Source organism: Sceloporus undulatus, chromosome 2 (assembly GCF_019175285.1).
Source record: "Sceloporus undulatus isolate JIND9_A2432 ecotype Alabama chromosome 2, SceUnd_v1.1, whole genome shotgun sequence".
In the NCBI taxonomy this organism is placed as follows: Eukaryota; Metazoa; Chordata; class Lepidosauria; order Squamata; family Phrynosomatidae; genus Sceloporus; species Sceloporus undulatus.
The window spans coordinates 132159331-132186668 of record NC_056523.1 but is presented as its reverse complement, the minus strand read 5'-3'; the positions used below and the strand labels follow the sequence as shown (position 1 = coordinate 132186668).

General features: G+C 40.7%; 1 protein-coding gene across 5 annotated transcripts in view; it reads right to left on the bottom strand.

The window, feature by feature from the left end:
- B3GNTL1 (UDP-GlcNAc:betaGal beta-1,3-N-acetylglucosaminyltransferase like 1) overlaps nt 1-27338 on the bottom strand; it is a 325750-nt gene that overhangs the window by 1531 nt on the left and 296881 nt on the right. Inside the window, exons 7-10 of one of the 5 annotated variants that reach the window (XR_006101818.1) lie at nt 15367-15435; nt 13440-13514; nt 12015-12169; nt 17-1141 (exon numbers count right to left, since the gene is read on the bottom strand). Coding sequence is in view for 4 of the 5 variants with exons in the window: in XM_042448424.1 (XP_042304358.1) it covers nt 1061-1141; nt 13440-13514; nt 15367-15435 (225 nt within the window). In the remaining variant the exon portion in view is untranslated. Of the gene's footprint in view, nt 1-16; nt 1142-12014; nt 12170-13439; nt 13515-15366; nt 15436-27338 lie in introns of those variants that run through there. The other 4 variants (XM_042448423.1, XM_042448424.1, XM_042448426.1 and 1 more) reach the window with 4 other exon arrangements.

Genomic DNA, 27338 nt, shown 5'->3' with positions numbered 1-27338 from the left:
AGAGAGGAATCTCTAGTAAGAATATACACACACATACGTAGATATATGCATACATAACAGTTTTCCCTATGATCACAGCCAACCTCAACATGACAGACAAGAGTACCTCTTTTTCTTTTCTTTTTCCCCCCTAAGACAAAAGCATAATGGAGACTGGTTTTATACATCTTAATATAAACTATATTCCAGTTGTAAAACTTCTGTCTCTCATCCCGCCACAGGATGTTATAATGTGGGGCCTCTTCAATCCCTGCAAAGGAACCCGTGGCATCATCAAGCATAATAGACTTTATTTGTGGGAGAGCCCAGCTGTTCCTGCCAATGCTGGAGAAAATGAAGTCCTCAAGCTCTCTTGACTCCCTGTAGGTTGTTAAAGCACCATTTGAAATTTGTGGGGCTGCATTTCATTCTGACAAATAATGCAACAAGAATTGGCTGTGCCACCCTCACCCCCTGCAAAATACTGACTGTGTAAAGTGAGAAAGACTGAAAAATGTACTTGATACTTCGGGGATGAAAATCACATTTGGCTCTGATTTTGTCAAATGATAGCCAGAAATTTCACTGGACATCTGGAGAAAGGTGGTAACTTGTTTGTTCCTGTCATCATACATCCAGCACAAATGATAACAGATCTGTTACTAGCAGGATCTGGTCCTCTCTGTTTGTCCACGACAGGAGTAATGAACCTTTCGCCCTCAGATGTTTTGGACTACACTTCTCACAATTGCTTGTACCTGGTGATGCTAGCTGGGGCTTCCATGAGCTGGAAATCTAAAATATCTGGAAGGCCAAGGGTTCCTCAAGGATTATATTCTGAGTTTGCTGTCATTCTGCTTCCTGCTGACCTCCTCTTGTTGGCCCCACACACTCACGCACAAAAGCTCCATGAAACAGAACTACATTTAACTAGCACTTTCATTAATAGTTCTTTTGTGAAGGGCACCTGTAAATGAAGTAGACTTCATTGCCATAACTGTTCTGTAAACCCCAAACTTTTACAAATAGGATTTTCTGTGACCTGTTTTGCAATGAAGAGTTTTTCAGTGTACCACATACTTCAGTTAAAATGGTAATAATCCACTCCTTCTTTCAGTTCCAAGAGGTTCAGATTTTCTTCAAACTGCCCACTTGTCAGATCCTGCAGGAATGAAGAAACAGATCACTTAGGTGTTTATCACACTATGCTCTTAAAGAGCTACAATTCCAGTGTGACTCCTCTAGCAGCCTCCTGTTGCATGCTGGGATTGGCAGTTTTAAGGAGCTGAACTTCTCTGCCTGAGAATTCTAAATACCTCTCCTTAAAACTGCCAATCCCAGCATGCAACAGGAGGCAGCTAGAGGAGTCACACTGGAATAGTACCTCTTTAAGAGCTCGTCTGATAAACACCTTAGTTAAAGACACTCTGTGTGAATGATATGTATATGCATGCCAAACCTACTTCACTACAATGACTTCCCTAACATCATGCTATACAGCATTTCTTCTTCAATTTTTGAAGAAATTGCCTGAAGATAATGCCACTCTAAATTGGCCTGTTCATGCTTTCCATATTACTTTTCCTGGCTCAAAATGTTGTAAGTCCTCTGGGTTGAGGCCACATTACTTCTGTAATAGTAGTATGTTGCGGTTATATTTACTGTCAGTAACTAATACAATGGTGAACTAAACTCAACAAAATCAGATGCTAACAATGATTTTGTGGGAACAGGAAATTCCACTATGTCCATAGCGACTGTTTTATCTCAGTAAGTCAGTAGAGAAGGTCAGTAGATCTAAGGGGCAAAATGTAAACAGGAGGATCATCAGCCCTTTGTATCTGCAAGATACAGATGATAAAAAATGTGGGACCTCAAGTCCTGTTCCCAGTGGCAGCACGGCCGCGCTGGCACAACCATGTGCACCTGCCACTATTGGGTTGAATAGGGCAGGGCCATCTGCAGATGCTCAGATCTGGGGATGGCAAGCTCACGGATGGTTTGAGCCGACTACTAGTGCTTGATGCATGACTCATTTCCCTATTCCTGACTGTGCATATTAGAAGTGGATTTATTGCCTACTGAGCAGAAAGTGTGCAAAGTCTTACAGCTGGAGTAAACTTGACCATTAACACTTATCAATACAAAATACAATACAAAAATGACAAATGATCAGAGCAAAGCATCTAAGGGTAGAAATGAAGGATCAATGTTCTGGGTTGGTATTTCTCAGATTTAATCTGTTCCCCATCTCTCCAAATCATGGCACATGATGATATTGTTAAAAGGGGCTGAACACAGAGCATTCTTATGTATATCCTCCAACATTTCACAGATGAAAACTAGGATACGTAGTTGGCCAAATAACATTGGAATATGGTCAAGGGAGAATGCACAAGCTAGAAGAGGTTGCAGCAGTATGCTTTTGCCTGAGCCTACTGTTTGGGGCAAGAATCTGCTTCCTCCTCTCCTTCCTGCTGATTTAACTGAATGCAAATTATTTTTGCATTTTGAAATCAGTTTGCAGCAACAGAAATAAGATGAGGACAAAAGGAGAAAGTGGAAAAAGGAGAGAGAAAATGAGACATTTTAAAAGTGGCTGGAAAAGTGGGGCGATGGAAGATTAATCTGGACTGTCTCTTATCAAATTGGGGCAGATATGTGTGCTGCAAGAGTTCGCCACTGAGTCAGGTGGGGAAAAGAATGTTATCCTTATGGAAACTATGGTTTCATTTGATTTCCTACAAGCCTAAACCTGTGAGCCAGTGTGGTGTAGGACACTGGGAAACCAGGGTTTGGATCCACATGCAGCAATAGAAACCTACTGGATGACCTTGAGCAAGTCACACTCAGAGGAAGGCAAGGGCAAACCACCTCTGAACAAAGTCTGCCAAGAAAAGCCCATTATAGGTTTGCCTTAGGGTCACCTTCTAATTCTATGATTCTATAACCCTAAACTCATTGTGCTTGAGCAGACTCACCAAGGGCCTTAAAATCTTTAGTTAGAACAGTGCTTATTACTTTCTATCTCCTTCCTTGAAAAGAATGACTTAGGAGACTCCTGGCTGTGCAGAATAGGGAAAAGCACATGCCAAAGCACATCTCACCGTAACCCAATAATATACAGATTCTGCATGCTCAGGCACATATATGGTGAATATGTGTGACAGATGTAAGTCCCTGAGAAATGGCAAGATGGTCTACAGAAAACTTGATGATGTTGATCACAATAATAATTGCACTGGACAGCAAACTAAGTGGGTAAGAATTGAAGGCAATGGGCAGAAAAATTGCTGAAGGAGTTTAAAGATGGAGAGAATTGAGACATTGTCAAATATGAGCTGCCAGTGAAAACTAAGTGGTCACGAGCTGTTCAGTCCTGTAAATGGATTGACTTGAAATAAATCCTCAAATCCCTGAGAGAAGCACTTCTTTCTTGATTCATAAATTGTGTGCTGTGTTTCAAGCAATTTAGACAGAATACCGATGACAGCTCAATGCATTAGTGATTTGGTGCCTTTTGCATGATGAGCACCTTTTGCCTTGCAAAGTCTTTCATCAAGCAACTGGGCTATTAATTCTGCTTACAAGTGATGCCTATAAATGCTGTTTACTGTATAAAGAGGAACATTGTGCCTACTCATCCATCCTGCACTATATAAATGAATGAGCGAGCTACCCACCCACCCACAGTTCTGGCTGGCAAGTAAAGCAGGTGACATCACTGTCAACTTCAGCATTTATTTTGAGCCTTTAATTTCAAAGCACTTTTAATTTATGTTTCCAGGAGGATTAGCTTCAAACAATACTCCATCATTTAGATTAGTGACAACAAAGAACATACTGCTTCTGTTTATGAAGAAGAAAATGCATATGTAATGCTTAGTACTGTGGCCCTGCTTCTACCAAAATGTTCAAAACATTACACCTGCTGTCTTGTCAGTAATCCTTACAACAGCCCCCCATAACTGCATTGAGAGTCAGCATGATATAATGGTTTGAGTGTTGGACTATGACTCTGGAGACCAAGGTTTGACTCCCTGTTTGGCCATGGAAACCCACTGGGTGACCTTGGGTGAGCCACATGCTCTCAGCCTCAGACAATTCTAGTGTTGTGTTTGTATTAGGATTGCCATAATTTGTGAATGACACAACAACATTACCCCGTTACTACAGCTGAGGAACTGAGGCAGCTTGCCAGTAAACTCATGGTCGGACAAAGAGCTGGAAGAAGGATTTATCACTGTTGCATTGAACTCGTATATACCTTGTACATGATGCAATATTTAACTCCATTCTCTGATGGGGGGACATTTTTGAATTAGAAACATTGAAATGAAAACATTTTAACTTTAAAAAACCCCAACAACAAACAGTGAGCTTTTAGGAACCTAACAGGGCAGGATGTTAAGACCGAGAATCATTTATCTCACTGGAGGAGAAATAGCCAAATACACACTGGACTCAAAAAGAGGCATAAAAGAATCCAGCAGTACTTCTGAGACTAACAAGGAAAAATAAATTTATAGCATAAGGTTTTGTGGAAACACCTGCCTTCTGCCTACCAAAACCAGGAACTTCTTCCTTTGTTGTTGGCCATTGGGTTTAGGAGTAGGGAGAAGACACCACGGTGCTGCCCAGTCACAGATATGCTACTGGTGTGGATTTCTTTATTGATTTCTATGGGTATGAATTAGAATTAGAAACAACTTGATGGTATGAACAGTAAGGAAGTTTGTGGCTGATGAGCACTTGTCATGGGATGTTGGAAGAGATGGGGCAGCAAAGAAAACCAAATTGAAAAAAGAGGAACTCCTAACAGTTGTGTTCTGAGGAAAGCAGTGCTGGCAGCCCATCTCCATTCTAAGCTCTAGCACTGCCTAGAATAAAAGAGGGAATGGGGAAAAAGCAGCCTTTGTGAGTCCCAAGCAGGACACCAAGGCCTCTGTTTGGAACTCCTCCTAGAAGTTGGCAATACACTGGAACATTTAAGGGTGTGTATTACACAGAACACTTTTAAGGCCAAGGCTCTTCATTCTAAAATCCTAATAAATATGAAGTTCCACTGAAGTCAGTGGATCATACTACACATACATGGAAATCTATACAGAAGTGGGATCTTATTTTTGTTGGGGGATTATATGAGTTTTTACCATGTAGATACTTACATACACAACTATCATGCTATGAATGTAGACATAGCAATGCTTCTGAATCACAGGAATGGCAAGAAACTGTACCACCACTAGCAGCAGCAGCAGGAGCAGCAAATGTCCCCTCTTATGAAGCTCTTTATATACTTAAGGGATTCAGGGCTGGTCTGAATGGCCTCTAAGGGATCATTCTAACCTAGAAACTCTTTCATAAAAGAAAAACTGGTCTAGCCAGGTCCTTTTAAGATATACTTTCAAGTTAACTGAATGGTCCTCAGCTGCTACCTTTGTGAATAAACCAAGAAGGCAAGAGAATCAAGCAGCTTTTTCGTTCTTGTGGCAAAGGGAAGGGAGTAATCTATACCCATAGTTCTGAAGAGACAGATTAGAATCATAGAATTGGAAGAGACCTCAAGGGCCATCCAGTCCAACCCCCTGCCATGCAGGAACTCAGAATTAAAGCACCCCCGACAGATGGCCATCCAGCCTCTGTTTAAAAACCTCTATAAAAGGAGATTCCACCACCCTTCGAGGCAGTATATTCCACTGTTGACTAGCTCTTACTGTTAGGAAGCTCTTCCTGATGTTGAGGTAAAATCTCAAGTTTAGACTGAGATAGCCACAAACAGCAAGTGAGGGAGCTAAATCTATCTCTTCATCTAATTCCAAGGAACTTGTATTGGTTTTGTCAGTAATGGACTGGATGAGGGCAAATAAACTGGAGCTTAATCCAGGCAGGGCAGAGGTGCTCCTGGTTAGTTAAGAGGCACATCAGGAAACGAGCCTATGCTGGATGAGGTTCATTCCCCCTGGAGACAAAAAGTCTGCAGTCTGGGTGTACTCCTGAATTCATCCCTGAGCCTGAAGGCCGAGGTTTCAGCACTGGAAAGGAGTATACTTGTACAGTTAAAGCTAGTTCATCAGCTATGCCTGTTCCTGGAAATGCCTGATCTGGCCATGGTGACACATAGCTTGGTTATATCCCATTTGGATTACTGTAATGCACTTTACCTGTGACTGCCTTTGAAGAGTGTTCAGAAACATCAGTTGGCCCAAAGAGGTGCTGCACGTGCAAGTGCTAGAGCCCCTAAAACTTTGCCAACTGGAACACTGTGTTATGTCTAACACTGTCTACAGGAGCTGTGTAGAAACAGAACTGAACAAGTAGTGTGTTTGAGGACTGTGTACTTTTCTACCTGAATCTGACCAAACACAAAGAATATCAAAGCTCAGTGGTACAGCAGGCTCAAACTGGATTAAAGGCTGTCAACAGAAAATATATACTTTTTTCTTCACAAGGCTTTAGAGTAAAACACACAATGGCATGCAGAGACCAACATTCTTTGCTTGATCCAGTTGATGCCTTTTGCATCCACATGCTTTAGCATTGAAATTCCCAGCAGGGAGCAGACTGGGCAGTTATTTCTCCTTCCCAAGTAAGACTTTCAAGAGAATGCCAAAACAAGCTTGCCAGGAGCTGCTTGCAGGAGGAAAGGTGCACTCCACAGCTGGCAAGTGCAGCAGTTCCACCCCTGAGTTTTAAGTCTGTCCAAAGCAAACAGCCAAGCATTTCCAGCCATGCTAAGCTAAAGAAAAGCCTGCCTCTTGCTTCCTCACACATCATCTCCTATGACAGACCAATTATTTCACACAGAGAGGGTCTGTAGAATACAGATACTTATTCCTGGAAAGTTTGTCAGAAGAGCCAGGCAGGGGCTTCAAAGCCAGACTCCTATTGCTAATTCCATCTTTGGACCAGAGACGGTGAGGTTTTTCCTGACTGAAAAGCAAGGCTTCAAGTGCCCAAGCTGGCCTTTTCTCCAATAGCTGCCATTATCAAGCACACTTGCTAACAAACACTATAACAATTGTATATTATGTGTTAGTGCCAACAAAGAGAGATTCCATGCGATTGGTGAGTGAAATTCAAATGGCATCATTTCTCCACTCCATCTACCTATCACCAAACCCTGCCATGTTGAAGTGTTTTCGACAGTCTTCACATGGGGAGTGCAAAGTCTGAATTGGCCTGGCAGTGGGGAGGACCAATTACATGTTCAATACCATACAATTAGCAAAGCGTGCCTCTTCTTTAGCCTCAATGTTGCACTAACTATTTCTATTTCTGTGAACTACTCTTATTCAACATACCTTTTTATCAAGTGAGTTATCTGGCTGATGAACAATAAGTAGGTATTATCTCAAAACATGAATTAATGGTCTAGCATAATTTAAAGCCCTCAAACATATGTGGGGTACAACTCCTGGCTACTTTCATACTGCAAGTATATGACTGGGCAATATGTAGCCTACACATTTGATATCCTGTCTTAACCCCAAAGTGGGACCAAAGGTTCCATTATGATCAAAACCATTACTTGTGCTGGCAAGTGCAGCAGTGTCTCTTAAGCCACCCTATTTCAAAAACAGGATGTCAGCCTAAAATTGGCTAGAAACTTGTTATAACATGTGGTTATTATGCCAGCATATGTAATAAGGGGAGGGGTGCCAAAGCAAGTGTCCAATACATCTTTGTATGACAGCAGCTGGGGTAGACTACCAGGCTCACCAACGTCCCTCTGGCCATTGATCAACTGTGGGGTGCAAGTCAGAATCATGGAGCTGGAAGAGATCCCAAGGTTCATCTGGTCCAACCCCAGAATATGCAAGAATATGCCATCCAAGCACTCTGGACAGGTGGCCATTCAGCTTCTGTTTAAAAACCTCAAAAGGAGGAGAGTTCACAATCAAAGGCTCTTACTATTAGGAAGGTCTTCATAGGTTGAATCTCTTTTCTTCTACTTTGAATCCACTGTTCCATGTCCTAGTCTCTGGAGCAGCAGAAAACAAGCTTGCTCCATCCTCAATATGACATCCTTTCAAATATGTAAATATGGCTATTATGTGACCCCTTAACTTTCTTTCCCCCAGATTAAATATACCCAGCTCCCTAAACTGCTCCTCACGGCATGGTTGCTAGATCTTTCACCATTTTGGTCACCGTCATCTGGACACACTCCAGAGTTATTGCCCTTGAATACCTGGGAAGGAGAGAGCAAAGCTGTGCAGAAGAAGGCTGAGGCAGCTCCTTCTCCTCCAGGGCAGTGCAATGCAACTTGATGCACCCCCTCAATCAATCAGTGATGGGTTGGATGGAGTCCCACCTGGAACTCCCACCCCAACTGCTGTTTCATACTGCAAGCAGATGTGGAGAAGAAACCTCAGACACTGATAAGCCACAGCCAGCAATCACTGTAAGACTGGGTCTAGCTTCACTTAAGCCAAGGTTGCATGTGTGAAAGCTCTTCACTGGACTTGGAACTGCTTCAGCTTTGGACAGAAATGAGAGTTATGAGATCCTCTGTGAGAGTAGAGCTAAAAGGAGATGCATCTACTACTTATTCCTCATTTGTAGTGTGGAACAAGGACACCAGCACAGGACCCTTTCACACCATACCATTATAGCACTATGACTGCACTTTGCCATAGCTACTTCCTATGGGATCTTGGGATTTGTTGTTTGGTGAGGCACTAGAGCTCTTGCTGAACATTTTAAAGATCCCTCTCTCAATTTGTACTGACCCAACAAAAGTCTAATTTTGGCCAAATGAGGGTCTATAGATACTAAATTCTTACAAGGGATTAGCCCAGCAATAGGAATTCTGAAGCTCTCCAACTGTTGTTGAATTGCAACTCCCAGTAGCCTTCACCGCCAATAGTGATGAATGCTGGGAGTTGCAGTCTGACAATATCTGGGTGGGGGGAGCACATAATTCCCACCCCATGTCTATTGAAAGGCAAAATCATTTACCTATCAAAGCTACCAGAAGGGCAAACTAAACAATCCATGATTCAGTGGACCACAAGCAGGAAGCATTGTTATGAAGCACCCCTAAATCCTGCTATTTTGAAAACAGTAATCTGTAAGTAGCAGGGCACTTCAGCACATGGCTACTGCTCCATGCTCAATATGACTTTGCCACCTCCCAATTTAATACAGTATCTGACGTCTGTACCATAGTCCAAATATCTCATGAAAAGTGTAAATAATGCCCAAGTGCATTCAGCACTTTTGCTTCCCTGACTAAATTAAAAGGAAGAGCAACCATTGGTCAATATTCATTTTTAAGCTAACATCTTTTCAGCACTCCAATTACAGGTGCGATGGACTATCAGAAAACTGCCATTGTGTTATTTTTATATTATGATTACATTCAAAACAGGGTGCATAATTGGACACTCACAGTCATGGAAAATTTTCTTCCTGCAAGAATGTCTCAATATTTGTACATGAGGAAACTTGCAAAGCTCATCCCTATTCTATCTTTTCCATTCTTAAAACAATTCACTATATTGCTTCAACCATGTTGCCCACCAGCTCTACAGAGTTAAGGAAAAGTAATCCCAAAGGTGATGGAGCTAGAAAGACAACCCACTTGGTGGGGTCAGGGAGTGGAAAACATGGATAAAACACACTACCTCCTTTTATATCACACCTATTAGTTGGCTGCCTAATTGCCTCTCCCATTTCCTTGGTACACAGAATGGTACACTCGCCTTAAGAGACTGTAAACCTGTAGATTTAAGTTCTTTGCTAGATCCCTTCTACTCTGAAATTCTACTCCACACTATATTCAGTCTCTCTATTCCACCTTTAGAAACAACCTCAAAACCACCCTCTTTCCCAGAACCACCTCTTCCTGCTAAGCAACCCAAATCCCAATGAAACACTACCCAGATGCCGCTTGGTAAGGAATCTTCCTCTGTCTTCCCCTTGTTGAACTTGCCTTTATCTCCTGCTCTAGTTCCACAGCTGTCCCTGTCGCCACATAAATCTCATTCACAATGCTAGCAAACTCCACACAGGTAGAAGCCACCTATGTATTTTTGCTGTAACAGTCCATTTGTAGTGACAGATCCAAGCTACTCTTGTCATATAACAGTTTCACCAGGAATTCTTCTGAATGAGTTCTTAAACCTTTTCAATAAACAAAGTATGTTTTCAAAGTTTGCAGTCTTAACTTTAAAGGTGCAAATTTTTCAGTAGGGATTAGTGTTCAATGAAAAAAAGGTACCCTGCACTAATGTACATCAGTAAACATGCAACTTGTGTGTCAACCAGTGTGTCAACAAGTCAACCACTGGTAACAATGAGTAAATCTATAGCTTCAGATGATCCACCTAAGCAAAATCAAGTGGGTAATTTTTAAGTGTGCCAAACTGCCATTAAAGCATTCACCACAAAAATGTGAAAACAAGTCCTAAGACACTTCCATCTGCTCTCATACATATCTTATTCCATGTCTTGTATAATAAATACTAGAGCATGACTGGGTTCCCAGAAATTGGGTTGCCAGGTGCAAACTGCTGCTCTTCTACAAGATACCCAAGACGTCAACCTGCCTTTGCCCCCTTGTCAGCCCAGTTTGCATTTTAAAGACACCAAGGAAGGCAGGAAGATTACACAACATCCCCAAGCAACTTTTTCTAATGCTCAACAGTTTATGTTTTATTTCCTAACCTGTAACCTGCCTTCCTGTAATCTCACCACTTCAGGAGACCCACAGAACAAGTCTCCCCCTGCCTCTCTTTTCTGAAGTGTTTGTAAAATGTTTGACCTCTGTTTCCTCTGCCATTTGTGTTTTTATAGCAGATGTGCTCTCTCCCAAATATTATTTATGCATGCATTTTGTCTTCTGCTCTCCTTTTAAGAGCTTTTAGATTTGCCTGTCATTACCTGATTTGCTTGAATTGTGGTATCCAGATAGGGATGCAGCCATGCAAACCAGGACTTATCTGTATTGGCCATTACCTCATAGGAAAGATGCTGATGCTGAATAGATCTTACCACAGTTTGCATCACAATATCACAGGCCTGACTCTGGCTTCATAAGTACATTGCCCTCCCTTGTCCCTCTCCCTGCAGCAATCTGCTGCCATCATTCATTTGTCTGCAGGACTCACTGCAATCTCCCTCCATCTCCAGGGCTTTGCAGGACTGTCAGCAGAGCCCTGGAGCGGGTGGAGGGTTCATATTTGGGGGAAATTAAAAACACAGCAGCGTGGTGGATTTGTTTTTCATCTCATCTTTCATACGCAGCCTGTGCTGAAACAAAAGTTCACGGGGACCAGAAATACCTCTCAGTCTGAATCCTTGGATTTATCCTTAGTCTGCATAATATCACCATAGAGCAACCAGAGTTCAGCTCCTCTAAGCAAGTTTCAACCAGTTTAGAAACCATTTCCTCTGCCATAAGGACAGCAGTGGAAGAACTTTACCACAACCATTTTAAACCACAATTGATTTTTCTTAGTAGGAAGGGGTTGCAGACTAGAAGCTGAGTGAGGTTTTCAGATCAAGCTTGATTCAAAGCCAAACACTGCTTCGTGCAAACTGAGAATGGAGGGGAAACAGAAGAAAGTCATTTCCAGTTGGCAAGTCATTTAGCAGCTCTGCAGTCTTTCTTAAAGGGGAATTTACTAACTACTGATACAAAGAATGACTCTCAGCTCGTTGAAACACTTAAGAAGAAATATGTTCAACATATTATTTTTTTATAATAATCTCTGAACTGGCCTATATTCATCTGTAAGGCATTCTTTCCCCTCACCTAATATTATCTTTACCAGCAACATTTGCCACCTACTTATATTTCTCCATAAATCTCTGCAGTCCTCTAGAAACAATATTTCTCCTTTTCTTACTTTTAAACTTTGTTTAAATTATATTCTGGTAATGAATATAATTTTTCCCTAATACTTTCTATTTATATTCTGTAATGGCCTAAAATGGACAAAGTAATGATTTTGAAAGAGTATGCTTGTCTGCTTCAGAATAAAAAAGGAAGGAAAAAGTTGACTCATGGCAGCTTTAAGACTAACCAATGTATTTCATCATAAGCTTTCCGGGGTTCACATCTTCAGACAAATCAAAAGCAAAGCCGGTGGTGAGGAATGTTGGGAGAGTTGCCATCCAACAATATCTGGAAGGGTGCATGATTCCCATCCATTATTTAGATAGTCATTCTCTTCTCACACTGCAGGAAAAGGGTTAGATAAGTTGGCATGTAAAATCCTCCCCTTTCCTGATTTGACAAGGATGGAGCAGATGAAGCCTTGCTAAACTAGGCTAGTATGGTTACTGTCCCTCTATGTACATGATGGCATAGAATCATACAGCTGGAAGAGACCACAAGGGCCATCCAGACCAACCCCCTGCCATGCAGGAACTCAAAACCAAAGCATCCCCGACATCCAGTCTCTGTTTAAAAAACCCCAAAGAAGGAGACTCCACCACTCTCTGAGGGAGTGTGTTCCACTGTTGAGCAGCTCTCACTGTGAGGAATTTCTTCCTAATGTTTAACTGATATGTGTCTTCAAAAGAAATGGTTTTGCTTTTCCAGGAGTCATTTTAACAAATGAAGGAGGTAACTTGTAATAGTAGAAAAGGAAGGATCAAAATGTCCAATGAGGAATTCATATAAATCATAGAGTTGGCAGGGACTTCATGGGCCACTGAGTCCACCATTCCTCAATACAGGATCTCCAGCTAGAGCATCCACAGCAGATAGCTGTCTAGCCTCTTTTTGAAGATGTCCAGAAAATGAGGCCCCATCACCTCCCCAGCAAATTGGTTTCAATATCAATCAGCCCTCACTGGCCTGAAACACATGGGCCAAAAAGAGTGGCTTCTGGCTGCTTTGGGGGCATGGGTGCAGATGACACATGCCCCCAGAGTAGCCAGAAGCTGCTCTGAGGCTGGCTAAGGCATCTTGAAACTGCTGGCAAAAGAAGTGGTGAAAATCTGCTTCTTGTAGGTGGCTCATTTCAGAGTGGGCCATCTGGTTGCCACGTTCCCAGGCCAATTGGGGCTCGATCATGGTTGGAACAGCCAGAGGCTGCCCCAAGCTGCCAGTCTGTTTCACCCCACTGTCAAGAAGTTTCTTCTAATATTCAACTGAAATCTACCCTTTTGTAACTTAAAATCATTGCAGCTGATTCTACTCTCTGGAGCATTAGAGAACAAACCTGCACCCTCCTCTCTATGACAGGCCTTTAGATATTTAAAGAGTAGAGTTACACTTGTGCATTGTTTGCTAAGCATGACTAAACACTTTAATATGTGTTCTCCTGGTTACATACAGGACCTATATAAGACCAAAAATGCTGTGTTGTGATGAAAGGCACCACATTATCAGTGTTTTTTAAAAAGGTACCATATTTTCTTGTAAATGGGAGGGGGGAAACAACTCTTTTAACCTGTTGTGAATTTCACATGGTTGGTGCAGATCTGGAAATCGTACTCACCAGTTTTACACAAATAATGAAAGGTGATGAAGCATCTCTGAAATGTAAGATAGGAATCTTGGGTTTGGGAATTTCCTAGAGGGAAACAAACACATTTCCTCTTAGCTACCATATGGTTGCCTATTAAATGGTATAATTTCCGAGTGCTGCTTCACTGTTAGCACACAGCTCTCTGCTGATGCTACTTTTCATTCTATTGTCTATATCCAATAAGCTATTTTTCTCTCTCTTGTACATCTTCATGGGAGACTACTGAAATACAATTTCCATAGTAGCATTTTGAGAGCAAAGGACATTTAGGGTTGGTATGCTCCCACATAATTAAAGACATAAAAGTTATATCTGCAGATTTATCACTGCCCTTGAAATGCTGCTTTGGTTTCTGAGTCTATGCATGTGTAAGTGCCTTCCAAGTTGAATGTCAACTCTGTATAAGGAGGAAACAGCACCAGCCCCTTGTAAGTGAGCAGCAAAGTTCCCCATTAATGTCAGTAGCAGCTGATTCAGCCCCAGAGGCATCATCTTTGTTTTACTGACTAATTTACTGACATAGGAGAAGTTGCTTCACAAAACCTCTGTTTCCCCTGTTCTACTGTATTAATTTTATCAGTTTGTATTCAGAATTGTTGTTCAGCCATAGGGATAAAAAACAGCAGGAACTGGACTTCCTGGTGGGTAAAGTTCTATTTGAAAATTTAGTTTTACTTCCTGTTCTTTCCTCTCAATTTTGTATTTCTAAGGCAAATCTTTTCAAAGAAGGATCTTCCACTCTAAAGACTTCATTCTCTTCTGCTAGTGTTTACACTTGTATAAGGTGACAGCCATTCATAAGGAGACTGAAGGGTGCCAACTCACAGTGCCCAGGAACCGGACAGAGCCCTTCATTCTATTGTGGCACACAGAATTGGTACCAGCCCCAAAATCTTCATTTCTTTAGGAGGCTATTTAAGTAAGCGGCAGTGAGCCAGCTATTAATCTGAGAACAATTTTTATATTACAAAGATGAAATATTAGCTTGCACAGCCGTTTTCCCTGCTAGTAAATGTAATATGTGTATTGTTTATCCATCATGTTGCCTTACTCAGATTCTGGCTCATTTGCGTAAGATCTCATGAACTTAAAATCCTTTCAGGAGCCAAAACTTGCTTTTAAAAACCACACAAAACCACAATGGTTTTCTAGCTTCATGACTAGCAATGTCAACTTTAAAACAAACAAGCAGTTCTAAAACAGCCTTTGCCTCTTCTCCACCATAATCAGCAGTTAAGATTTTTTTTATCTGTCATAAAGGTCCCTACAGTTCCCTTTTTTTTCTCCAAGAGCTTTGCCACAGACTCCACATTGAGTTTAAATGTACAGCCAAAATAAAGCAAACTATTCTTATAACATTAACATTAAATAAAATAACTACAGTATTGAGTATTCCTTATCCAGAATTCTGAAATCCAAAGACTCCACATAGGTGGCTGAGATAATGACACCTTTGCTTTTTGATGGTTCATAAAACTTTATTTTATGCACAAGATTATTTAAAATATTGTGTATAAACTTACCTTCAGGCTATGTGTATAAAGTGTATATAAAATATAAATGAATTTCATGTTTAGACTTGGGTCCCATCTTCAAGATATCTCATTATGTAAATGCAAATATTCCAAAATCTGAAAAAAAAAAATCCAAAATCCAAAACACTTCTGATCCCAAGCACTTTGGATAAGGGAGACTCAATGTGTAATATTTAAATCAGTAACATTTACTGACTGCAATATTAGGCACTTTTCATGCAGTCTCTATGACTCCTCTCACAATGTCTACTGAGACATGTATTGAGAGTAGATGAACTCTGCTCCTCCACAGTGAATTTAAGGAATGACAGTGCACAGAAGGAATTTCAGGTCATGTGTGAATCAGGAGAACTATTACTAACCTTAGAGTCTTCGTAAGTGTAAAAACCTTTCATGATTTTATTTTTATCCACATCACAAAATGCAACCACCTGCAAAACACAGAAAAGAAATTTGATCAGTGGATGCAGAACTGCTATTTTGCACTAGTTGTTGCAGATACTCATACATGTGTGCAACCTAGTGAGCTGTTCTGGAAAAATAACAAACAAACAAAAAGTAATTCCTACATGAGGGACTGTGAACTAATAGGCTGCCCATGATTTAGGGCAAGATCTATGAAACAGTGATCACATTTACTCAAACACCTTCAGAAAGTGTCTAGAACAGTAGATGTTGTACTCCCAGCAGCCCTAGCAAGCATAGCCATTGGTGAAGAATGCTGAGAGTTACAATCCCAACAAAACGTGAATGCCACATGATTTCCCTGTGTGGGCCTGAACAGACAGGCAAGGACTGAGCCCATGCTATCTTGGCCCTGGAGCTCACCTGGGTTAGTCCTTGGGTCCGCGTGTCGATCCTTACCTTTCATTCATCTGAGAAGACCTCTAGTTGGCCCGTCTGACATGGAAACAGGGTGGCTGGCTGCACCCATGTGGCTAGGTGCCCTGTTTCTAAATGAGATAGGGCAACTGGGGAACTCCTGAGATGAATCGGACGCTGGAATGGTAAGGAGCAGGCAGGCAGGTGTGTGTGCTAATACAAATACAGTGGACCCTTGTTATACGCTGGGGTTTGGTTCCAAGAACCCCCGTGGAGAACAAAATCCATGGATGCTCAAGTCCCATTCAATATAATGACATAGCAAAATGGTGTCCCTTATAAAACATGGAAAATCAAGGTTTGATATTTGAAATTTATCCTTTTTTTGCACGTTTTCAAACTGTGGATGCTTGAATCTGTGTATAAAAAATATGTGTATAAGAAGGGCCGACTGTAAATGATGTTGTACTTTTTATTGATTTGTTCTTTAGTTCATTTGGATTGTACTATTATATTTTGTAATGTTTAAACATTTCTTATCAGTTTTTGTACTGTTGCTGTTGTTGTGTGCCTTCAAGTCTGTTTTTATTTCTTTTAACTGTGCCCAGTTTCAGGAGAAAGCTAGGATTTAAGCCAAATAAATAAATGACAAAAACATAAACTTAAACGACAATGAAATAATTAAAAGACATGGCAAACAATATGTGAACATTATGGCTTGAATCCAAGAAAGATTTGCTTGGTATGTCAATATATGCTTGGAAGAGACATACATGGCTTGTTGCCCTACACAAAAAACGTACTGCTCAAATGTGAATTCTGCAGGGAATTGAAAGCTATGATAGGTTTATGACCACATGGTTTATTTCTTTTCAATAAGTCAGTTCAATATATTAGAAGTAATTACAAATCACACACACACACACACACACACACACACACTTTTTTTTAAAAAAATAAAACTTTTAAAATAAAAAAATACTGATTTATATTAAGCACCCAATAATCTGAATGGTGACATCTGGGCTGCTTATTGGCCTCTGGCTTTGTACTAGCATTGACTATCACTGACTGTATAATACTATTTGTTGATGCTTTTATATTTTTTCTCATGTTGTGCATTTTATGTTGACATGGATATCAGTAAAAGTAGTGATGATTTTTTTGCTAACAATGATAATGATTAAGATGATAACAATGAGAATAAGAATAACTGTCATAGTTATCCAAGATCTGCATTTCATGGGTCAGAAAACTCCCCACACACAAGCTGCTTCCATGCTTTAAGGCAGTGATTCCCAAAGTGGGGGGGGGGTGTTGAGGGGTGAAAAGATTTAGGGGGATAGTGAGGGAAAGGAGGGGGCAGAAGTGGGGCAGTGAGGAAAAACAAGACTTCAGTGTGTGCAAAAAAACCAAGAGGAACCAGCAGCCTTTAGGACTATGGTGGGGATAAGGGTTGCATGAAACTTCTTTTCAGGGTCCCTTAAAACCAGTACAGAATCTTGCTGAATGCTTTGTGTGGTGGTGTCTCCCGCTCTTTGAGCTTACTCTCTTAGCCATGTCTTTTGCTAGTAGTGGTGGTTGGGAAATTCTCACAAGGCATGGGTGCAAAGGCATTGCTTTAGTGGCTTGGAGTGGTGTCATTTTGAGATAGGCTGGCTGACTGGAGTGTGGAGTTAGAGCATATGGTGGCAGGGGAGAAGCAAAAAAGTTTGAGGACCACTGCTTTAAGGAATCTCCCCTCTGTACCAGAACTCACTCCATTTGACAAGGTCCTCTAGGTAAGTCAAAGGCTTTCATGGCTGGCATCCATAGTTTTTGTGGGTTTTTTGGCCTATGTGGCCATGTTCTAGAAGAGTTTCTTCCTGACATTTCCAAAGGGAAGGTATTTTTACCATACATCAAAGGAGTCACAGACAGAATAGGCAAAGTGGTGAGGAAGCACAAGCTCCAAATGGTTTACAAACTGACGAAGAAAATCCAGCAAATGCTTTGCTCAGCCAAGGACCAGAGAGACCCTCTCACAGCCGCAGGAGTTTACTGCATACCATGCAGCTGCGGACAAGTCTACATAGGGACCACCAAACGCAGTGTGCAAACAAGAATCAAGGAACAGGAGAGACACTGCAGACTGGGCCAGCCAGAAAAATCAGCAGTAGCAGAACATGCCCCAAACCATCCTGGGCATAAAATACTGTTTGAAAACACTGAAATTCTGGACCATGCCAGCCACTACCAGGTCAGGATGCACAGGGAACCACTGAAATCAACAAACACTTGGACAATTTCAACAGAAAAGAGAAAACCCTTAAAGTAAACAAGGTTTGGCTACCAGTCCTGAAAAATAGCAAGATAAAGACTCAACAAATGCAAATGAGAAATCTCCCAGCAGACAATGATCACTAATCAAGCAGACACTAATCCTCTTTTGCAGACCCTCCCACTCTGAGGCCTGCCATTAGCAACAGAACAATACACATGCAAATCACTCCTACCTTTCCAGGGTCTTGTTTCTCCCTCTCTCTCTCTCTCTCTCTCTCTCTTATATATATATATATATATATATATATCTCCCCAACTCCTTTCTAGGCAAGCATTCTCTGAAGATGCCAGCCACAAATGCTGGTGAAACGTCAGGAAGAAACTCTTCTAGAACATGGCCACATAGCCTGAAAAACCCACACAAAAACTATCCTCTAGGTAACATCTTCAGGGGACTAGCAAGGTAAGCTGCTGTGGGGAGCCAGGGGAAGAGAAGTCCATTTTAGCCAGTCCAGCTCTGTTCACTTTTCTGTATGCAACTGGATAAAAACAACCAACAGTTGGATAGGCCAAATCTTGGCAAAATAAGTTGATAAGTCTTGTCACACTAGCTACGCTTAGAGTTCTTTGTGGCTGTGAGTTAATATTTAATATTAAAAAACACCCAGAATATAACAACGCTTCAAAATTAACACAGGCATTGCCTCCATTATTTATTTCATTTCATTTATATCCCACCTGTCTCCCTGGAGGAACCCAAGGCGGCTCACAGATAAAACCTTTAAAATTGTTATAGAATTCAAACAATTAAAATGTCCAACAGCCAATGTCAAAATGTCCAATTATCTAACAGCCAATGTCAAACTCGGTATCAACCATGATACTGAGAAATCAAACATAGGTCAGAATTCATTTAGGGACATCCACACACATAAGCCACACTACACATATAGAGCCAAAAAGTCACCACTGTACAATTGACTTATACTAATAGCAGCAGGAACAGGGTTGCATGCTCATCTGTGCCTTGTCTCTGCAAGTTGCACATTGGGCACTGTGGTTGTGAATGCTACACTTTGTATTGTGATTATGACTTGTGGTTGTGCATTCTAGACTTTGCATTGTGATTATACATTGCAGATATACATCCTATACTTTGCATTGTGATTGCGCACTGTGTGTAGTCTGCAATGGCACCCAGTAATTGACATGTGTTGCACACTGCTGTTATTCTGAACGGGGTTGTAAAGTGCTGCCATGGTGTATGTCTGCATGTGGATATTTACACTATCCTAAGGAGATGTTGGCTTGAGGCCACATATACTGTTAGCTACTTCAGGAGGAAAAGAATTACTGGTGGATGAGATAAGAAAGTTGCAGGTCAATTTCTTTCAGCCTAGAAAAGAAGAAACCACATGAACCTTCCAGAAAATGGGATTTGCAATGTGTGTTCTGAAAAGAATGAAAAAAAGAAATAATCTGAAGAATTTGGCAAGGTGACATCCATAAGCAATGCTACATTAACAGCAAGTTAAATCTTTCCATGCTGATTTGTAACACTCTGTTAGCTTTAGATATACTGAAATTCACAGTTTAAGAACATCTTCTTGTTTTCATTGATTTGGGTGATGATTTAGGCAAGTGCAACTGGTAAATGCTGAAGCAGAGTTCCTTGACTCATACTCCTCACAGCAGCCTCTTTTGAAAATGATACACATAGTGTCAAAGGATCCCACTGGAATGGGTTATTTTGTGGTGCAGAGGCGAGAAATATTTTCCTTTAAACATGGAGAAGACCTCTCAATTATGGAGACTTTCTGAACATGAAAGGAAGATCTCTGATTAAGTCCACTATATGGAATTAAAATACATTTTAAAGGGGAAATTAAAAAAGTAATCATACTCGAAAAGGAGGAATGCACATGCTCTGAAAGCTACACCAATATGTGTGCGTCTCTCCCTCTCCCTCTCTCTCTCTCTGTGTGTGTGTGTAGGCTGAGGACAAGTTACAATGCAAATGGCTTTTCACATACTGTACCAAGATTCTTTGTAGGAAAATGCACATAAGGGGCTGCAATCACAAATGTGCCAGCATGGAACATAGTGTTTTTCCAGAATCTAGAAATCACACAGACAGCTGTTTAGGAATGCAGTAGTTATATAGATTCCAGTGTAATTAATCTGCTTGTTTAAAGATCAAGTTGCAAAAGCCAAGCCACAAAGGATGCTGGCAATCATTTCTGAAACCTTACTTTGGCACCTAGGCCCATAGGCTTATTATTTATTTATTCAGTTTTTATCCAACTTGCAGCTGTAGATGAGGTTTAGAAGATAGCATATACTTTAAAACAACAACAAGAAGAAAAGAATAAATACAGGATACTAACACTGGCATGTGTATATCTGAGTAAGATTTAGGGTTGCCACAAGTGAGGACCTCCAAACCGGGACAAATGTAGGACAAATGCAGGACAACATTTTCAAATGTAGGACACATTTTATAAAAATGGAGGACACACAAAAATTGAGGCTTTTTTCAGAAATGTTAATATAAATGCATGTTTCTTAGGCATGATCAAAATGGAGGACATGTTGACATTATTTGTAGACAGATCACGGAAATGTACTTCCCTTTCTGGCCACCCCCCTCTCCCCATTCCAAACAGCACATTTGAGCATTGAACATGGCTTTATTTTAACATTGCCTCTTGCATATTTCAGAGGCTTATTCCACAACCAAACCCTTTGATCAAGGGACTTTGGTTTTCCTTCATTTTGACTTGTTTTGTCTGTATTCCTCCCCACTAAATAAAGGAGACATGAAATGGAGTTAGTGGGTACAAGTTGTTAAACAAAAAAGTCTTGTGAGACTCTGTAGGCAAGAGGTGCACCATCTTAAGAACTGCATTAAGCACACTTAGGCTGCTGCCACACTGCTTTCACTCTCATCACTCCATCCTATGGAATCCTGGGATTTGTAGTTTGTTGTGGTGCCAAGGCTGGGCTTTGAAATCTCAGGCATAAGAGAGGCAAAAGGCTTGGGCTGCATCTACACTGGAGAAATCATCTGGTTTGAGACCACTTTAACTGCCTCGGCTGAATGCTATGGAATTCTGGGAATGGTGGTTTGTTCCAGCACCACAGCAGAATGGCAGTTAACCCCTGGAAAGCTCTCTGACCAAGGTGACCAATGCCCTCACCCCAAAATGTAGGGCACCCAAGCAAAAATATGTAGGACATGTCCAAAAATAAAAGCTAAAAACACCCATGTAATTATAAATCCATGCTTCTTAGCCATGATCCAAATGGAGGACATGTCCTGGAAAAGGAGGAGGATGCCTGGTCACCTTGTCTCTAATCCAAAATGCACTGCAGAAATAAAACAATGCTGGACTGAAATGCCCAGAGTTCCTCACCAAAGCTGCATCCACACTGAGGAAATAATCCAGTTTGAGAGTGACTTAACTGTCCTGGGTTAGTGCTGGGGAATGCTGGGAATTGTAGTCTATTGTGGCCTCAGAGCCATCACTGACAGAGAAGTCTCAATGTCTCCCAAACACTAGCATTCCCAGGATTCCCTAGCACTGAGTTAAAGTGGGTTATTATTCCTGCAGTGTGTGAGAGAGATATAAAAGCTAGGGACTGGATTCATTTGGAGGATCTCTGTGTCCAAAACACACTGCTTGGACTGCCAGGGCTCAGTGCTATGGAATCCTGGGAATTGTAGTTTATTGTGGCACCAGAGCTCTCTGACAGAGAAGGCCAAATGCCTCACAGACACCAGCATTCCAGAGCATTGAGCTTTGGCAGTTAAAGGGGTCTCAAAGTGCAGAACGGGGGGGGGGGGGGAGTGAGAATGTGCAGGGGGAGGAGGAGGAGGAGGAGGAGGAGGGAGGGAGGGAGCCAGCCAAGGGAAGTGGCCAGGACCACCAGAGGAGCCCCTGCTTTTCCTCATCATCATCGCAGCCTTCTCACTGCTGGCAAGAAGCTCTGCCCCCAGGCAACGCCTCCTCTGTGGACCATTCAGCTTCCTTTTGTCAAAAGAGCTCTGGTGCCACAAGAAACTACAATTCCCAGAATCCCATAGCACTGAGCCATGGATGTTTAAGGGGGGGGGGTCAAACTATTTCTGCAGCCTTTTGCCACCCCAAAGCCTTCTATTATTTACCAGCAACTTGCAAGGCAAAATGTCTTCCTTCCAAGCCATTGAAAACCAACCCAAGTGGAGGGCTGACTGCTTCTTTCCCATTGGTCAGCTTCGGGAGAAATTTGCATATTACAAGGAAAGGTGTTTAGGGCCTCAAAAACGATCCTGTGATAAAGAATTACAACAATACTGAGTGGTAGACATTTAAAAGATGAGGCATTTAGGCTCCCAGTGAAACAGGAACGATTGATGGCCTTTTTTTTTCTTTGCTCACTGTAACCTGGAAGGTCAGGCCTTTTGCAAGACATATATACCAAGTGGGCTGGCAATAGCTCTGAGTGGCAGATGTTTTGAAGACCTGCTCTCTAGGCTAAGCTAGGCAGGGAGGCGGGGAGGGAGGGTGGCACACAGCCATGGGGAGGGGTGGGGCTGCCTCCAGCGCCTTGCGGGGGGGGGGGTCCGGGGGGGGGGGCTAAATCGGGGTGGGACCGTGTGGCCCCGCCCCAAACTGGGAAAGTCCCGCCCCCAGGCGGGATATGGCAAGCCTAGTAAGATTGGTAGTACTTGAATAAGCAGTAGCTATTTTTTGAGACAAAAAAATAAGAGTCACCCATTTTGTATGGCTTTTATTCAACACAACTTTTATCCAGAATTGTGGTATTTTTAAGGTGCAGCATTGCAACATGGCAATTTGAACTTGATGAGCTCCATATTTTGCATATCTTGTTCATTCTTGCACAAATCAATTATCTTTTTGTATTTCTCAATACTATTAAATTGATTAACACTCATTTAAAAAAAATCTTTGTTCATTTGTTTTAGTTTTACCACCTGTTCTTTTCCTGAACGTTTATCAGGCAGACAACCTTCTGAGATAGGTCACTAGTCCCAGTTTTTAATAATATAAAGATCTGAGAGTGACTCAGCCCTAATCATTCTGAGATAATATTTACATCCAAGTCAGATTCACCTGACACAATCAAAATTAGGGCACCAATGTTTGAATGAATACTTGGCATCACATTTTTTTAAAATGTGAGCAATCAGAGAATATTTCTGCCAGAAAAGTGGGATGAAAGCTACATGAATGTCTAGCTATAATGCTTCTTTGTGCAGCATTTCCCCCTATTGTAAATAGTTCAGAATAGCAGACACAGTTTAGTAGCACAGAAACAGTTTATAGTAACCTATAAACAGTCTTGGAACAGGTACTTCCTGCACCATCCTACATTCATTCACATGGGTGGTCTAATCTTCAGTTGCTTATTTTTGTGCCATCACTATTTACTTTTTCATTAATTAACAAAGTAAGAAAAGTATGCCTCCAGAAACTGGAGAAAGAATTTATGTGTAATTGTTTATACACTCACCAAGTCTCGATAAGAGGCTTCCATGACCTCTTTACTTTAGAACATCAAGTGGATTAATGTCCACCTTTATTTATTTATTTGATCTCCCATCAATAAGCCCTGCTATTTGGTACACAAACTAAAGATTACTAATATCTGGTGTTCTGGGTGAGACCAGCTATTTTAACAGACAACTGGAAAACATGTTATTCAAGGTAATGGACCACAAGCCAGCGACACAGCATTTGCTTTGTCTGTATAAGCCTTTAAGGCTGAGTTCCCAAGATTTGTAAAAGCTGAGGAAATGCCACTGCCTGAGGCACTGAAAAGCCACCACCTTTCATGGAAGACATCACTAAGGCTGACAGTCTGACTGTAAAAGTCATCTCCTGAAATAGTGTATTCTTTTAGACGTGAGGGCGAAACAAACTGGACTTCCAGTTTTTGCTAAAATAGAAATATCAACTACAGTATTGCAATGCCTTTTACTTCCCACTCTGCACATTCATTTGAGTGCCTAGGCCCCCACTGTTGTTTTTTTAAATGTATCAATGTAGAAGAAATTTAACATGTGAAAAAGCCCTTAATCTTCTTTTTGTCTTTGAGGAACCTATCAAATAATTGATTGCAGCATTCCTTACAAGTTGAAATTCAGTTTATGTGGTTAGAGAATCTTGTTGTGGTTGCTCCCTTTTCTGCATTTTCTCCAAGAGTGTATTCTTTCTGTTTATAGACTTCTTTGGACACATCATGAGATAACATGACTCACTGGGACTGGGGTGGGTGGGTTGATACTACTTGCTAAAGTAGAAGGTGGAAGGAAAAGAGGAAGACCACATCTCAGAAAGACTGACTCAATCAAGGAAGCCGCAGCCCTGAATTTGCAAGAGTTGAGCAGGGCTGTTGACGACTTGGTTTCTGGGCGGTATCCCAATCGTATAGTCACCATATAGTGAAACTGACTCAATGACAAATAACAACAAGAACAACAGAAAAGAGAAATGCCTTTCCTCCTGCTTGTTTATCATTTTGCTTTCCAGGGCATCCAAAAGCAAGAGAGAAATTTTGTTAACATTCAAAGGAAAACAGCTGTTTTATGAGAAGTTCAAAAATCTGAAGTCTGGAAGTGCTGTATTTATAACTGAGGATAGAGAGCCAGTACTCATAGTTTTAATGCTAAGCCATCCCATTTCACGTGTATTAATTTATCTAAACTCACAGGACAAATTTTAAACACGTCTGGAAAAAAATCTGGTTATATAACCACTCCAGCACAGAAAATTTTTATGGGCTTACACATTTCCATATGTGCGATCACTGTAGCAGCATCATTAGCACCCCTAGAACTTTGGCATACTCTGTGCTTTTCTCATTAAAACTGCTTGTGCTGCATCGATGGGGAAATAAACTCATAAAAGCAGCCCTAACATTCATGTTGCTGAACCTGGACTGACAAAGCAAGTCATAAAAGTTTTGGCCTTTATCTACAGCTGCAAGCTTGAGGTGAATCGGATGTTTTTGAAACAAAAAGGGTCTGTTCAGCTTCACTCTTGCAGAAATGCTACAACCATGTCAATGCCTTGAATGTGAAAAGGCTATGCTTCCTTTAAAATGCTCAGGCAGCTGTAAAAATGGCTGCTGGAAAGTCACTGAAACATGGTTGATTTTCAAGCAAAATCAGGAAATTCTGAGACTCCCATATGCTTGAGAACAAAACAAAACAGGAGACTAGTGGACTATAGGTCCAGGTGAATGCATGAGATGCTGCCTCTTGAACACAATACATGAGTGATTCCATGTTGTGGGGTTCTTTTGTCTCTAACACACTGACGTGTGAATGGAGTATGCCTGACTTTTGACTGTACTCACACCTGTGAGCTCTGTTGTTCCTTCCTCAGTGTTTGCCACAAATTCTTGCAGCCTGTACTTCTTATGGTACTCATTCCACCAATTTGCTATGCAAAATTTCTAGTAAAGATAAATGTATTAAGGCCATGGAGTCATTCAGGTCTTTGTGTGGGATAGTGTCCCAACTCTGGACTGCTCTCCTAAGAAGACTGGTGACATTCTTGCTTTTCTTTGCCGAAGTATTTTAAATGTTAATGTAGTAGGGGAATGAATTTATTTGTTTCAAAGCTGAATCATTTTTATGTTTCTTATCTGTTTTTTGATCACTGTACTAATGTTTCTATAATTTTATGCATATTGTCCTGGGATCTCTTGTGGATAACAGATGTTTCATAATTTTGTAAACGAAATAAAACAAATTGTCTTGGTTAACGTGAACTGGTGGCGGTGGGGAAATCACCTAAAAACGAATTCATTGGCCACAATTTGGCTTTGTGTGCATGAGGTCCAATAATTTACCCACTACTTTACCACCAATGTGTTCATGGTGACTAGCTGTGTAAAACAGTTACGATGAATGTGTACAAAACAAGCCCAACAAAAATATTTTAAGGTGAGTCTTTGAGAGTCTCAAAATAATAATAAAGGGGAAAAAAGGTTCATAGTGTATTCCAACATCATGTCATAAAGAAATCTCTCCTAAGGATTTGGGAAAAAATTAAGAAGAAAGTATATGGAAAAATTCCTCTTTGGATCTCATTGGCAGATGGAAAGCACTGGATACATGGTTGACCTATAAAGATATTCTTTATGAATCTGAAAATAACAAATACGAATTGAGACCAATAGAAGACATGAAACAGCTGGATCCCAAGATGCACTGGTTCTTAGATGTACAATTAAAAGAGAGGTTTAAAATGGACATTAAGATGGAAGAGATTGGTGAAGTTTCGGTCGAATTTGATAAGATTGATTTTAGCAGCAAATCTAAAAGAATAGCAAAAAATACAGATTTTTTCAATCTGTATTGTAAAATTTTTATATTTGACGTGATGATTAAGTGGGCATCAAATTGTGGACAAAGTATAGATTCAGAAAGTATGTCAGAAACAAATAAAAGAAGTTTACAAAATCCCAAAACTTAAGAGAAAACTATTGGAAAATGGAGCAGCATTGGTATTTGACCCCGAATAAAATTGCAAAGATTTATAATAATGATTCCAATTCATGTTGGAAATGCCAATCAGCCACTGGATCAAGGCTCCATTTTGGTGGCACTGCCCAAAGCTAAAAGCATACTGGAAACAGATACATACACTGATTGAACAGATGTTTCACATAAAATTTGCAATGAGACCAGAAGTATATCTTTTAAATATGTTAAATATGATTCCACTTCAAATTGAAAGGAAACATTGGTATATCATGTTCTACTTGATAACTGCGTCCAGAATGACAATAGCCCAGTATTGGAAATGGCTGAAAATGCCTGAGATAGATGACTGGTTATTAAAGCTTTTAGAAATGATGGAAATAGACAAATTGACCTGTTGCTTAAACCAAAAAGATAGAATATATATATATATATATATATATATATATATATATATATAATGGTTCCCAACCATGGAATATTGTAAGAAAAGGTGGCAGAAAGATATGGGAACATTGAAGGTTATATTAAAAGATAAGGTATTAAGAGTAGATAAAAATTAAAATAACATAAAGCCAAGAATATGCTCAAGGATGACTGTTATGGATATTTTTATATTTTGATTTTAAAATTTGATAATGAAATGATTAATTGATAAGGGGCCCATTACAGCAGTGACTGAGGAAGTCAATTTAGGTGAAGTTTCCATAGGGGGTTATATTTAATGTAATCGCCTTTTATAAATATTTGATT